Below are 13,349 nucleotides of genomic sequence, written 5' to 3' on the forward strand. Positions count from 1 at the left end.
GGGATTATAGCAAGCTCCACCATGTCTGGCTTTTAGTATAATTTTTTTTTTTTTGTGTGTGTGGTACTAGAGATTGAATTCAGGGACATTCTACCTCTGAGTATACTCCCAGTCCTATTTTTTTTTTATTTTTTATTTTGAAACAGGGTCTCACTGAGTTGCAAAGGGCATCACTAAGTAGCTGAGGCTGGCCATGAACAATGATCCTCCTGTCTCAGCCTCCCCAGTGCTGGGGTTACAAATGTGTGCCACTATGCCTGGTTACCTGCATTTTTTAAACTTAGTTGATAATGCTAGCAGCAGCCTCTCCCAAGTAGATATGTTAATTTGCAATCTGTTGCTTCTTGTCCTCCTCAAATATTTTATTATCAGTCTTTTTGTTTTCTCATTGTGGTTTTAGTTTTATAAAAAATGTCTACACATTAGTAAGTAAAAAGACAAATCAGTAGAAAAGAATTGAGCAAAAGATTTAGACATTTCCAAAATGTATTGAAATTGCCAGTAAAAACAAAAAAGCTGTTCAATCTCATCATTTAGCAGGGAATTAACTGCCTTAGCCTTTGGCTATGCTTTTCCTGCTGGACTCTTGAGAGATGCTGGCTCCAGATCCAGTAGCCTTGTCTTGTTGCTTTTCACATTTAGATCTATTTCCCCTTCCCCTTGGCCCCTTCATCATCAATCTATTTTCTATCTCTATGTATTTACGTCTTTGGATATGACGTTTTTCACTCTAATAAAGCCTAGTGTATCAATACCTCCTCTCATAGAATTGTGCCTTTGGTGTTGTAACTAAGAGGTATCAGAAAAGCTGACTAAAACAATGTTCTTTGTCATGTTGAAGGAGTTCCTCTAGTTTATTGAGACTTTTTATCATCTGGGGGTAATGGGTTTTGTCTGATATGAGCATGTGAGTTATTGATGGGTTGCATTAATTTTCAGGTGTTGAGCCAGATTTGCATACCTGGGATAAATCTCACGTGTGTGTTAATGGCATAAGCACAACCATTTCTTCAGCCATGTCAGCTTCTCAGAGGTCAGGTGACCATGAGGAAGCAGAAAATAGCTCTATAAATGTCACCCTCCCAGTGGGTCCCCCACTCCTTGTTTCCGTGCTCTAGGGCCCTATAAGACCTGTATCACCTAAGGACTGGGCTGCTGTTCTCTCCTTCTGGAGGTAGCCTGTAAGGTCCCCTCCCCCTGACAGTGAAACTTTTTCCTTCCCAATCCTGGTGTTTGCGTGGCATGTCCTGAGTGCCCATCCCTTTCAATGGTGGTATATAACTCTTTTTTCTTTTTAAAATATTGTTAGATTTTATTTGTTAATATTTTGTTAAAGATTTTTGCATTTGTGTTTTTTAGAAACATTAGTTTGTAACTTTATTTTCTTGTAGTATTTTTGTCTAATTTTGCTATCAGGGAGATTTTGCCCTCATAGAAAGATTTATAAAGCATTCTTTTATCTTTTGAAAAAGAAGATAGGGAATTGACATAATTTCTTTCTTTTTGTTTTTCTTTTGGCATTACAAAGAATGAACCCAAGGAAATTCCACTTCTGAGCCACACATTTAATCCTTCTTATTTTTCATTTTGAAACTGTCTCAGGAAGTTGACTCTGGCCTGGAACCTATGATCCTTCTGTCTCCCCCTCCCAAGTACTGGAATTACAGGTGCTGTCATCATGTCTTACAGAACTTGATTTAATTTCTTCCTTAAATGTTGGTAGAACTGAGTGTAGTGATGCACACCTATAATCCCAGTACTCTGAAGCCTGAGACCAGAGGATCAGAGGTTCTAGGTGAGACCTTAGAGAGACTGAGTGGGACCCTATTTCAAAAAATAAAAATAGCTTGGAGCTAGCATGCACCTGGATTCAATCCCCAGTACAAAACAAAACAACAGCAACCAAAAAAAGACATTTGGTAGAATTCACTGGGTCTGGTCCTTTCTGTTTTAGATGGTTATTATTAATTCATAGATATATGCCTATTTGGTTTGTCTATTTTTCTTATGTGATTCTTTTCCATATTGTGTCTCAAATAATTGATAACATTCAAATGTTAATTCCTGGGCATAGAATTTTTTTGTCGTTTTGGATGTAAAATGTCTCCTAAAGAAGCTCATGTAAGAACACAGCTAGGTTTGTGGTTGGGGCTTGGCTGGGGAAGGTGGGTCAGTGTGCATGTGACCTTGGGGCTTTAGGCCCCTTCCCCTTCCCTCTGTTCCTGGTGCCCATGGCATGAGGGCACCTTTTCCTCCACCATGCCCTGAAGGGCTTACATTTTGGTTCCTGTCTTTGAGCTGTCTGCTGATGGACTGACATATGAAGCAGTGAGCCCTAAATAAACCCTTCTTTCTCCAAATCATGCATGTCAGGTATTTTGGTAACATCTATGAAAAAGCTACTAAAGCAGGGTTATTCGTAGTATTTCTTGATTTATTTAAATATATTTTAAAATTATTTTTACTTATTTATTTTTAATTATTTTTACATTATGAATTCACATTAATTCAAGAGAAAAGAGAAAGAAAGGAGGAGGGGAAGGCCAGATTCCAAGTGTTCAAGTTACCATCACCTCCTACCTTTTTATTTTTTATTTTTATTTTTATGTGGGCCATATTGAAAACGGCATACATTCACACAGTGCTTGGTGCCTCCCCCACCGCGCTTCCCCTCTCCCCCTCAGAACAATGAGTGTCCAGGATTCACACTTATACTTATATTCAAATGTAGATCTTCCAGTTAATTAACCTCAACCTTCTTCCTCTCCTGCCCCGAGGTGGTGTTTTTTAGGGAGGCAGCCCCAGAGCGGCAGTGCTAGAGCTGGCAACGGCAGTTCGGGCTGGCGTCCTGAGATGGTGCCAGTCACCACCACCACAGGTCTTTTGCTTGCTTGGGCTTTTTGCAGTGGATCTCATGTTCAGAGTACTGGATTTCCTTCCCCCGTGGTTCCCGTTTGTGTTTTGATTCCTGGGTATCTTCCACTGCTTTGTTTATCTTGTCAAGATGCTACCTTCTCCGTAGTTGAACCTTATTTGTTCCAGCTGCTGAGATGTGCTGCCTCCTGCAGGGTTCAGTCCTCAGCAACACCCCTCTTCCCACAAAAATTCTGTGAGATCTGTAGTGGTGTCTCTTCTTCTGATATTAGTAATGACGGCTTTCCTTTTTAGTGAGGCTAATTGCTTATTAGTTTTGTTATTTTATTCTATTTTTTGCGGTACTGGGGATGGAACCTAGGGGCATTCTACCTCAGAGCTGCACTCCCTACTCCTATATTTTATTCTTTATTTTGAAATAGGGTCTCACTGAGTTGCAGAGGGCCTCACTAAGTAGTAGATCACTAAATTTCTGTCTCAGCCTCCTGAATGCTGGGATTACAAGCGTGAGCCACCATGCCCAGCTTTAGTTTAGTTTTTTTTTTTTTTTTTTTGGTGGTACTGGGGTTGGGACCCAGGGGCTTTCTTATACTCCCAGACCTATTTTATATTTTTATTTGGAAACAGGGTCTCACTAAGTTGCTGAGAGCCTCACTAAGTAGCTGAGGTTGGCTTCCAACCTATGTGATCCTCTTGTCTCGGCCTCCCAAGCGTGGTAGTTTTGTTGTTTTATTTTTTTATTTTTTTGGTGGTACTGGGGTTCCTGGAAGCCCTTCTACCTCCGGGCTACACTCCCAGACCTATTTTTGCATTTTTTTATTTATTTTGGAAACAGGGTCTCCTAAGCCAGCGCCCGTGGTGGCTTCGAACCTGCGCGATCCTCCTGTCTCTGCCTCCCAAGCGCGGGGATTACAAGCGTGCGCCGCCACACCCGGCTAGTTTTGTTGTTTTAAAAGACCAGCTTTATGTTTCATTCAATTCTTCTATTGATCTCCATATTTTTCAGTTTCTTTGCTCTAATTTTTATCATTTTCTTCAGCTTTTGGATTTAATTTGCTTTTCTTTTTCTAACTTCCTAAATGAAAGTTTAGATGGTTGATCTGAATATTCCTTTTATCCTAATGCATTTAAAACTTAACGTTTTCTTTTACACACTGTTTTTACTGCATCCTACAAAATTTGATAAATTGTTCTCATTTTCATTTAGTTAAAAATATTTTTAAAAAGCCGGGCGTGGTGGCGCATGCTTGCAATCCCAACATTTGAGAGGCTGAGACAGAAGGATTGCAGTTTGCAGCCAGCCTCAGCTACTTAATGAGGCCCTTTACAATTCAATGAGACCCTGCTTCAAAATAAAAACTAAAAAATAGGGTTGGGGGTGTAGTTCAAAGGTAAAGTGCTCCAGGGTTCCATCCCCAATACCACACAAAAAAGAAAAGATATATATGTATATATGTAAATTATCATGTGACTTTCTTACTTATCTTACTTAGAAGTGTGTTGCAGCTGGGTATGATGGCACATGTGTAATCCCAGTACTTAGAAGGCTGAGACAGGAGAGTCACAGGTTCAAGTCCAGCCATAGCAATTTAGTAAGATTCTGTTTCAAATAAAAAGGGATAGGGCCAGGCGTGGTGGCGCACGCTTGTAATCCGCGCGCTTGTGGAGGCGGAGACAGGAGGACCACTCAGGTTCGAAGCCAGCCTCACTGGCTTAAGAGACCCTGTTTCCAAATTTTAAAAAATATATAAAATAGGTCCTGGAGTGTAGTCCAGAGGTAGAAGGGCTTCCAGGAACCCCAGTATCACAAAAAAAAAAAAAAAAAAAAAAAAAGGATAGGGATGTAGCTTGAGGTAGAGCACCCTGGATTAATCACCAGTACCAAAAACAAAATGAAATAAAAACAAAAGATAGAAGTATCTTTTGTAATCACCAAGTGCATTCACATTTTCCAACTATCTTTTGTTGTTGATTATTTGTGTAATTCCATTGTGATCTAGGAATAGACATGGTATGGGTACTATTCCTTTAAGTTTGTTAACTTGTGTTTTAAGGCCTAGAATATGGTCTCTTTTATTGACTATTCCGTGTAAGCTTGAGAAGTGTATGTATTCTGTTGCTGTTGGGTGACGTAGTCTATACCTATCCACTCCGTCCAGTGTACAGGCACTGTTGAGTTCAGCTGTGTGCTTGCAGATGACATGCTTGGCGGATCTCTTCATTTCTCATGGGTGTTGCTGTCTCTGACTTTAGTAGTGGCTCACCTATTTGTTCTTGGAGTTCTGCTCTTGCTTCTGGATGCTCTGTTATTAGGACATGCATGCTGTGAGTTGCTATGTCTTGGAGAACGGCACTCTTCTTTGTTATATGATGCCCCTCTCATCCCTGACCCTTGATCCAAAATATATGCTGTTCAAAATTGCCATATTTTGTTTGTTTTTGTAGCGCTAGGAATTTAACCTGGAGTCTTGTGCACATATAGGCAAGTAATCCCCCACTGACTACATCTCCAGCCCTTTCTGTGTTTTATCTATATATTTATTTTATTTTACTTTTTGGCATAATGGAGAGTGAACTCGGGGATGTTCTACCTCTGAACTACACCCACATCATTTTTATTTTATTTTTGAAACAAGGTATTACTAAATTGCTGAGTCTGGCTAAATTGCTGACGCTGGCTTTGAACCTATGATCTTCCTGTCTTAGCTTACTGGATTACAGATGTGTACCACCATATTCAAGTTTATATTTGATTTTTGAGGCAGGCTAAATTGCCTAGGCTGAGCTGGGTATAGTGGTGCATGCTTGTAATCTTAGTATTTGGGATTACATATTTACTACTGCTTTTAGCTAGTATAGTTGCTACTGTTTTTTAGTTGTTGCCTTTTTACTGTGTTGCTATTTTTATCCCTTTACGTGTATACATATGTGTACATGTTGTACATGTGTACATTATATATGTTGAAATGTAAATACAATGAACTGCAACAATAATAAAAGGGACCGGAGAAATTAGTATTATTTTGTTACAAGGTATTTCTGTAGTGTAGCAAATCACAATAATGATATAAGGGAAAGGAGGGAGCAATTAGGATTATTTTGTTGGCATAAAGTAGTTATTTTATAAGATGTGGAGGGAGAGGAAGTGTTCTGTAAATTGTGTGATTAGGTCTCAAGTGTTTTGGTGAGCCTGTGCTTCTGGAACTATGAACTTCATCTGTGGCTTTTAGACCCCTCTACTCTCCCTTAAGTAGGAGAGTATCACTAGAGGTGCCACATTTACATATTTCCTTTCCCCCAGTTCAGGCTCTGATAAAACCCAGTAGATCTGGTTCTAAGAGTTAGTTTTCCTGAGAGAAGATTTTTAAGATCAGAGTGCTTTAGTTTTCAAAAGGAGGGTTTTCTCTGGTATTCCATGTGACAACCCGGCTAGCTCCAGGAGATGAAACTCATGAGAGTGTAGGGGCCCTACACTGTCCGTGTCGGATCTGTGTTGTAGTTTTTAGTTCTTGAGAGTTGGCAGCACCAAGCTTTCAGCAGTTGGTCAGTTACTGTTCAGGTTTTCCTCCCCCCACTAGGAAAGATTTCTTGTAGATCAGTACTTTGGTATATTGTTCCCTCTATATTCAACTTTCAGTCTTTCCAGCCTGGGGTGGACTGGTTTGTTTGTGACCTCATCTCTTTTGGGTTCAAGGAAAGTTGTTGATTTTTCTGTGCATGCAGTTAACCTCTAGCCTCGCGCAAGTACATTGAAGGCAGATCTCTGCTGAGAGTTCGATTAAGGATGTGTGTTGTGCCCTTTCCTCTGACTAGCAGCATAGAGGTCGCTGTGCATTGAGATGCCGTGAAAGGGATGCGAGCTAGCAGGAGTGCATCATAGCTCTGGCTGCTTCCTCAAAAGGCCTGGGAGGCTGAGACAGGAGGATCAAGGTTCACAGCCAGCCTCAGCTACTTAGTGAGGCCCTTTGCAACTCAGGAGACCCTGTTTCAAAATAAAGAATAAAAAATAGGGCTGGGTGTAGAGCAAAAAAAAAAAAAAAAAAAAAAAAGGCTTCACAGGAGGACACCTGTATCTCCAGGGTAGTGCTGGAGTTGATTTTATCACCAAGGTATAGAGACGATGTCAGAGAAATGGCATCATGCCATCCAGGTCTCCAAAGCTATGGCCTGCTAGGTCATTCAGGCCCAGGAGGTGTTGGACATGGTCGAAAAGGGCCGAGATGGGTGCTGGTACTTGAGGACACCTCAGAGACAGAGTGATCCGGACATAATCACCACAGGTGATGGCTGCAACAAAAAGTACTGGAACAACAGATTCTGGATTGTTTCTAAGTGCAATTTGAAGCCTGTTCTGGTGTCTGTCTTCCAAATTGCTCTTACTCCATAACAGTCCTTAAAATCTCTACCCAAAATGAGGGGTGTTCACCAGCGACTTTACTTTGCCATTCCAGGTGGTGTTTCTTTGTGTTTGAAGGCTCTAAGAGGGCACTCAGTCTCAGTACCTCACAGCGATCTACTCTGGCTCTAGCAGGCTCTTCCAGGAGAAAAACGTGGCCCGAATACCAGCCTGGTATGTCTGCATCTTCGTCCTTGCCAGATCCCATCTGAGTAAATATTTAATCTCTTGTTAGTTTTACAAGCCCTTCAAACAGGTATTTGTATCCAGCTTTTCTTGTCCTCAGCAGATTTGCTCCAAATTATCTAATGCTTTCTTGTTGGAAGTAGATTATCTCTGGATTTCTTGGTATAAGAGATAGATACTACATTTTCCATAGTGTTTAAGATAATTAAGATTTTCTGTCTTCAGTTGAAAACTTCCTTATAATTATTGTATATGAATATGTAATTTATTGTGCATAATATTTAAAGGGCACAAAATTCATTCCAACCTTGGTAAGACTTCACAAATAGGGAATTAAATTTTCTCTGATTCCTAAATATCAATAGGGGAGAAAATTTAGAAAAAGGCTATTGGCAAATGCAGTCCAGGGGTTAATAACTTTGAGTTAGGAATTTTTCCCTATATTTAATATAAGTGTTATATTTAAGCCCATTCATATTTAGTTATCCTAGAATAAAGGACAGTTAATGCTTGTCCAGAGTATGGGCTGTTAAGAGTGTAGGATTCACAGATCCAGATAGACTCTGCATCAGCAGAGGTGTGGTGTGCATATTTGTTCAGGGAGAAGTGAGGAGGCCCTTTTACCTGACTATTCTTGGCAGTTGGTAGGAAATGAGACTTAACAAGGTAGATTGGGGCTGATTGTTTAGGGCTTTGATAGGTATAGAGTGTTCCGACTTTGTTTTATGTAGGTGCTTTTGAGTGAGAATGGAAAGGCAAATAAAATTTTTGAATATTAATCTAGCAGTATTTTGTGGGCTGATCAAGAAAAAATATAGAAGGAAACGATTATTAAAAGCTCTCAAGCTGGGTGCAGTGGCACATGCCTGTAATACTATATTTGGGAGGCTGAGACGGGATGATTGCAGGTTTGAAGACGGTGCATGGTAGCTTGGTTCATGTGCATGTGTGCAAATGAACAATGTGATTATTATTTGTGTGTGGTACTGGGGATTGAGCCCAGGGACATTCTACCTTCATGCTAGGTCTTCAGACCTATTTTATTCTTATTGGGAGACAGGGTCTCACTAGGTTGATGAGAGTCTAACTACTTATTGAGGTTTCTCTGGTCTCAGCCTCCCAAGTACTGGGATTACAAGTGTGTGCCACCACACCCAGCTGTTTTTTTTTTGTTTTTTTTTTAAAGAAAGTACATGTCTGTATGGAACCTGCTAGCAATGTGTGATGTATTCTAGCTGTATTAGTCATTAAAATCGGCATAGAAAAAAGTAGCAAATTTTTAGTTATTGTCTAAACATGTAAGATCTATTTGGGAGACTATAACCAGGTACCTTAAAGAATGGAAATTTGTTTCTCATAGCTCTGAAAGCTATGAGGTCCAAGATCATGGCAACCACAGATTTGAAGTTTGGCGAGACACCACTTCCTGGTTTTCAGACAGCTATCTTGTGTCCTCCTGTGGCTGAGAGAGCAAGCTCTAGCTACCCGTTCTTCTAGTAAAGTCTCTAATTCTATATTGGAGGCTCCACCCTCAAGACTCATCTAAATATAATTATGTTGCAAAGACTCTGGCTTCTGGTACTGTCATGTTGGAAATTAGGGCTTTAACGTTCGAATTTGGAGTTGCGAGGACCAAACATTTAGTCCAAAGCAAGGACTTTACACATATGTTTCATAGGAACAACAGAAATGAGCTTTGGTGATTAAGAGATATCTTGACAATTGGTAACATCCTGAAAATTATTTTTAGTAGGTTTTAGGGTCAAATAGGGAGGAGATAAATACTTTTAATTTTTTTCCAAAAAATTTTAATTCTTTGTGAATTCTGTTTCTGTATAAACTTAATTCTCATTTTAAAGTGGAAGTCAGTGGGAAAATTTATTTTACTATATACTTAACTGGAATAAAATGAAAAATAATAACTTTATTTCTGATATCTTTCTTTTATTAATAGTGAAATTAAAGGGTAGGTTTTTTTTTTTAACTTTCCTAATGTATGTTAGGCCTCTAGCTAATTAAAACTAAAACTCTGTAATACTTTTTTATTGGTATAGTTAAAAGTATAAAATAGCCGGGCGTGATGGTGTAACCCTAGCATTTGGGAGGCTGAGACAGAAGATGACAGGTTCGCGGACAGCCTCAGCTACCTTAGTGAAGCCCTTTGCAACTCAATGAGACCCTGTCTCAAAGTAAAGAATAAAAAATAGGGCTGGGGGTGTAGCTCAGAGGTAGAATGCCACTGGGTTTCATACCCAGTACTGCAAAAAAAAAAAAAAGGATAAAATATGTTTATCAAATATTTCTATTTCTTAGAAGTTAATTTGGGTTGGAGAGCAGAATCAAAAGTGCATGTCAGCAAGCTGGACGTGTGGTGGCGCACACTTGTAATCCCAGCATTCAGTAGGCTGAGACCGGAGGATCACAGTTTGCAGACAGCCTCAGCTACTTAGACCCTCCACAATTTAGTGAGACCCTGTTTCAAAATAAAGAATAAAAAATAGGGTGGGGGTGTAGCTTGGAGGTAGAATGCCCCTGGATTCCATCCCCAGACCCACCAAAAAAAAAAAAAAAAAAAAAAAAAAAACATGTCAAACTGGATGTGGTGGCGCATGCTTGTAATCCCAGCATTGGGGAGGCCAAGACCGGAGGATCATGGTGGGTGGACAGCCTCAGCTACTTAGGCCCTTCGCAATTTAGTGAGACCCTGTTTCAAAAATAAAAATACTAAAGACTAGGGCTGGAGGTGTAGCTTGGAGGTAGAATGCCCCGGGATTCCATCCCCAGACCCACACACACACAAAAAAAAGTACATGTCAAGCCAGGCGTGATGGCACACACCTGTAATCCCAGTATGTAGGAGGCTGAGACAGGAGAATCACAGGATCAAAGTCAGTCTCTGCAGCTTCAAGGCCCTCAGCGATTTAGCAAGACCCGGCTTCAAATAAAAAACAACAACAACAACAACAAAAATTAGTCTGAGGGTATAACTCAGAGGTAGAATTCCCCGGGTTCCATCCCCAGTACTCTCCCTGTCCCCACCAGCCAGGTGTGGTGGTACACACCTGTAATCCCAGTTCTTGGGAGGCTGAGACAGGAGGATCACAGGTTTGAGAGATAGCCTCAGCAACTTAGTGTGACTCTGTTTTAAAAAAAAAAAAAAAAAAAAAGCCGGGCATGGTGGCGCACGCTTGCAATCCCAGCATTCAGAATGGAGGCTGAGACCGGAGGATCGCGGTTCGCGGACAGCCTCAGCTACTTAGTGAGGCCCTCTGCAACTCAGTGAGACCCGGTTTCAAAATAAAGAATAAAAAATAGGGCCGGGGGTGTAGCTTGGAGGTCAAATGCCCCTGGGTTCCATCCCCACACCTGCAGGAAAAAAAAAAGGTTATAGCTCAGAGGTAGCATACTTCTTGGTTAAATCCCTGGTACAAAAAAAAATTTGCCAGTTTTATGATTCAGTTCTTAATTCTTAGCGTGTGTGTGTGTGTGTGTGTGTGTGTGTGTGTGTGTGTATTTTAACCCAGAGGCATTTTATCTCTGAGCTATACCTAGCCCCATTTTATTTTTTTATTTTGAAACAGGGTTTCATTAAATTGTGGAGGGCCTTGCTAAGTTGCTGGGGCTTGCTGTGAACCTGAGATCCTCCTGTTTCAGCCTTCCAAATACTGGGATTACAGGTGTGTGCCACCATGTCAGCTAAATATATTTTCTTTTCTTTTTTTTTTTTGGAAGGGGGGCGTTCTGAGGATGGAACTCAGGGGCATTCGATCTCTGAGCTATACCCCCTGCCCTGTTTTTTATTCTTTATCTTGAAATGGTCTCACTGAGTTGTGGAGGGCCTCACTAAGTAGCTGAGGCTGTCCACAAACTGTGATCCTTCAGTCTCAGCCTCCTGAATGCTGGAATTACAAGTGTGCGCCCCCACGCCCGCCTTAATTTTCTTGATAGAATAATTTTGTACTTGATTTACTAATGATGAGTCCTAGAGCATGTTTAAAATAAGAATAATGAGCAAAGTGTCCTTGAAGGACACTTCTATATAATTTCATAGGAAACTAAACCCAATTTTATTTATTTATTTATTTATTTATTTATTTATTTGTGGTACTGGGGGTGGAACCTAGAGGCTTTCTACCTCCAGGCTATACTCCCAGACTTATATTTTATTTGGAAACAGGGTCTCACTAAGTTGCTGAGAGCCTCACTAAGTAGTTGAGGCTGGCTTCGAACCTGTGCGATCCTCCTGTCTCAGCCTCCCAAGCGCGGGGATTACAAGCGTGCGCCACCACGCCCGGCCTAAAACCAATTTTAGTTTAAAGGTCTTATGTGATAAGCAGACATTAATTTATCAGAGATGATATATGCAAAACTAAGAACTTAATGGTAGTTTGTAGGCCTGAGATCTTGTAGTAAGAAAAATTAATTTATGATACTCAATGACTAAGGAAGAATGCTATATATTATGTATATATAATTCAGAATAATGAGATATTCTTATATATGTATATATAAACTAGAGAAAGAATAATATTAAAGGGTATAGAACTATTTTAATTAAAAATTTTGTTCCTATTTATAAGAATACTTTTTCATTTAGTTACCATTATCTTACTAGGGTCAGTGCTTTGGGGATAGGGGAAGTGATTTAATTTCCTGTTCTTATAAAGTGTAACATATTAGGTGATCAATATTTATGTATGATTGATTTCTCATCTTAATCTTGTAGCCTGAGTGTAGTGTAGTTTGCCATGTGTCAAATAGAAGACCCTCACATCATTAATCACAGATAGAGCTACTTGCTGAAGGTCATCTTTGTGAACACTGTGGTCTTCCTTGGCTACTTACCAAGTTCCAGATGGTTTTCCCCTGAATTAGGAGTATGCGTTTTGTCCACCCTTGGAGCAGTAGCTTCAGCCAACAGGGCTGGTTTGTGAATCCAGGAGTACCTAGGCTGGAGAAATCTGTACTTCTGATGGAGTTAGGTTAATACCTAAAGACTTGACCTTGATGGTCACACAATCTTTGTGTTAGAGGTAAAGAAAAAAATTGAAGGTTATGATTCATCTTGATTTTTGCATCTGATTTTATCAACAATTGAAAAATCTGAAACCTGAGTTTTGTTATAAAATTGATAAGGAGAATAATAAATGATGAAAAGTAATGTAAAACTAAAGGCAGCTGGAGTTTACTGATCACTGATTAAATGTATTTCTCTGTTCAGGTGTAATTTGGCCTCCGGAGATTCTGCTTAAACGCAAAAGAAGTGGGAAAGTCTCTTGGAAAAAAGACTAAAACGATAAGAAAGCCACAGCTTATTTTTACATGGTTGTCAACATACTTACCAATATGGAAACTTTCCCCAGCATTGTCTCATCTGGTGGAGATGGTGGGTTGGGTCCCGAGTCTGAGCTCCAGAAATTGTTAATTGATGAAAGGATGCGATGTGAACATCATAAAACTAATTATCAGTCTTTGAAAGCTCAACACACGAAGTAAGTCACTTAAATTTAGTGGTGGGGTCCAGAGGGGTGGGTGGTTAACAAGTTACTGGAACTGTCATGGCCGAATGTTTGCTCTGGCACATAAAGTATAATTTTATTACTTTGCAATGTATTCATTTAACATCTTTAACACTTTTTTTAATTTTTAATTTTTTGCGGTGCTGGGGATGGAACCCAGAGGCATTCTACCTCCAAGCTACACCCCCAGCCCTATTTTTTGTTCTTTATTTTGAAACAGGGTCTCACTAATTTGCATAGAGCCTCCCTAAGTAGCTGAGGCTGGCTGTGAACCTGTGATCCTTCTGTCTTAGCCTCCCAGGTACTGAGATTACAAGTGAGCACCCCCACGCCCAGCTCATTTAACATTTTTGATTCAGTAAAATTCTTGCTTT

The 13,349-nt window shown here is 40.0% G+C and overlaps 1 protein-coding gene across 1 annotated transcript in view; it reads left to right on the top strand.

Annotated features, from left to right (window-relative positions):
• Positions 1-12,778: 12,778 nt before the first annotated feature.
• The window catches only part of CEP83 (centrosomal protein 83), a gene marked incomplete at both ends in the record, with an annotated part of 93,113 nt that continues 92,542 nt past the window's right edge, over positions 12,779-13,349 (top strand). Inside the window, one exon of the mRNA XM_080706245.1 lies at positions 12,779-12,948. Within this exon, the coding sequence (XP_080562371.1) occupies positions 12,779-12,948 (170 nt within the window). The remainder of the gene's footprint in view (positions 12,949-13,349) is intronic.

The sequence above is a fragment of the Muscardinus avellanarius genome (assembly GCF_963383645.1).
Source record: "Muscardinus avellanarius genome assembly, chromosome: 11".
Taxonomy (NCBI): domain Eukaryota; kingdom Metazoa; phylum Chordata; class Mammalia; order Rodentia; family Gliridae; genus Muscardinus; species Muscardinus avellanarius.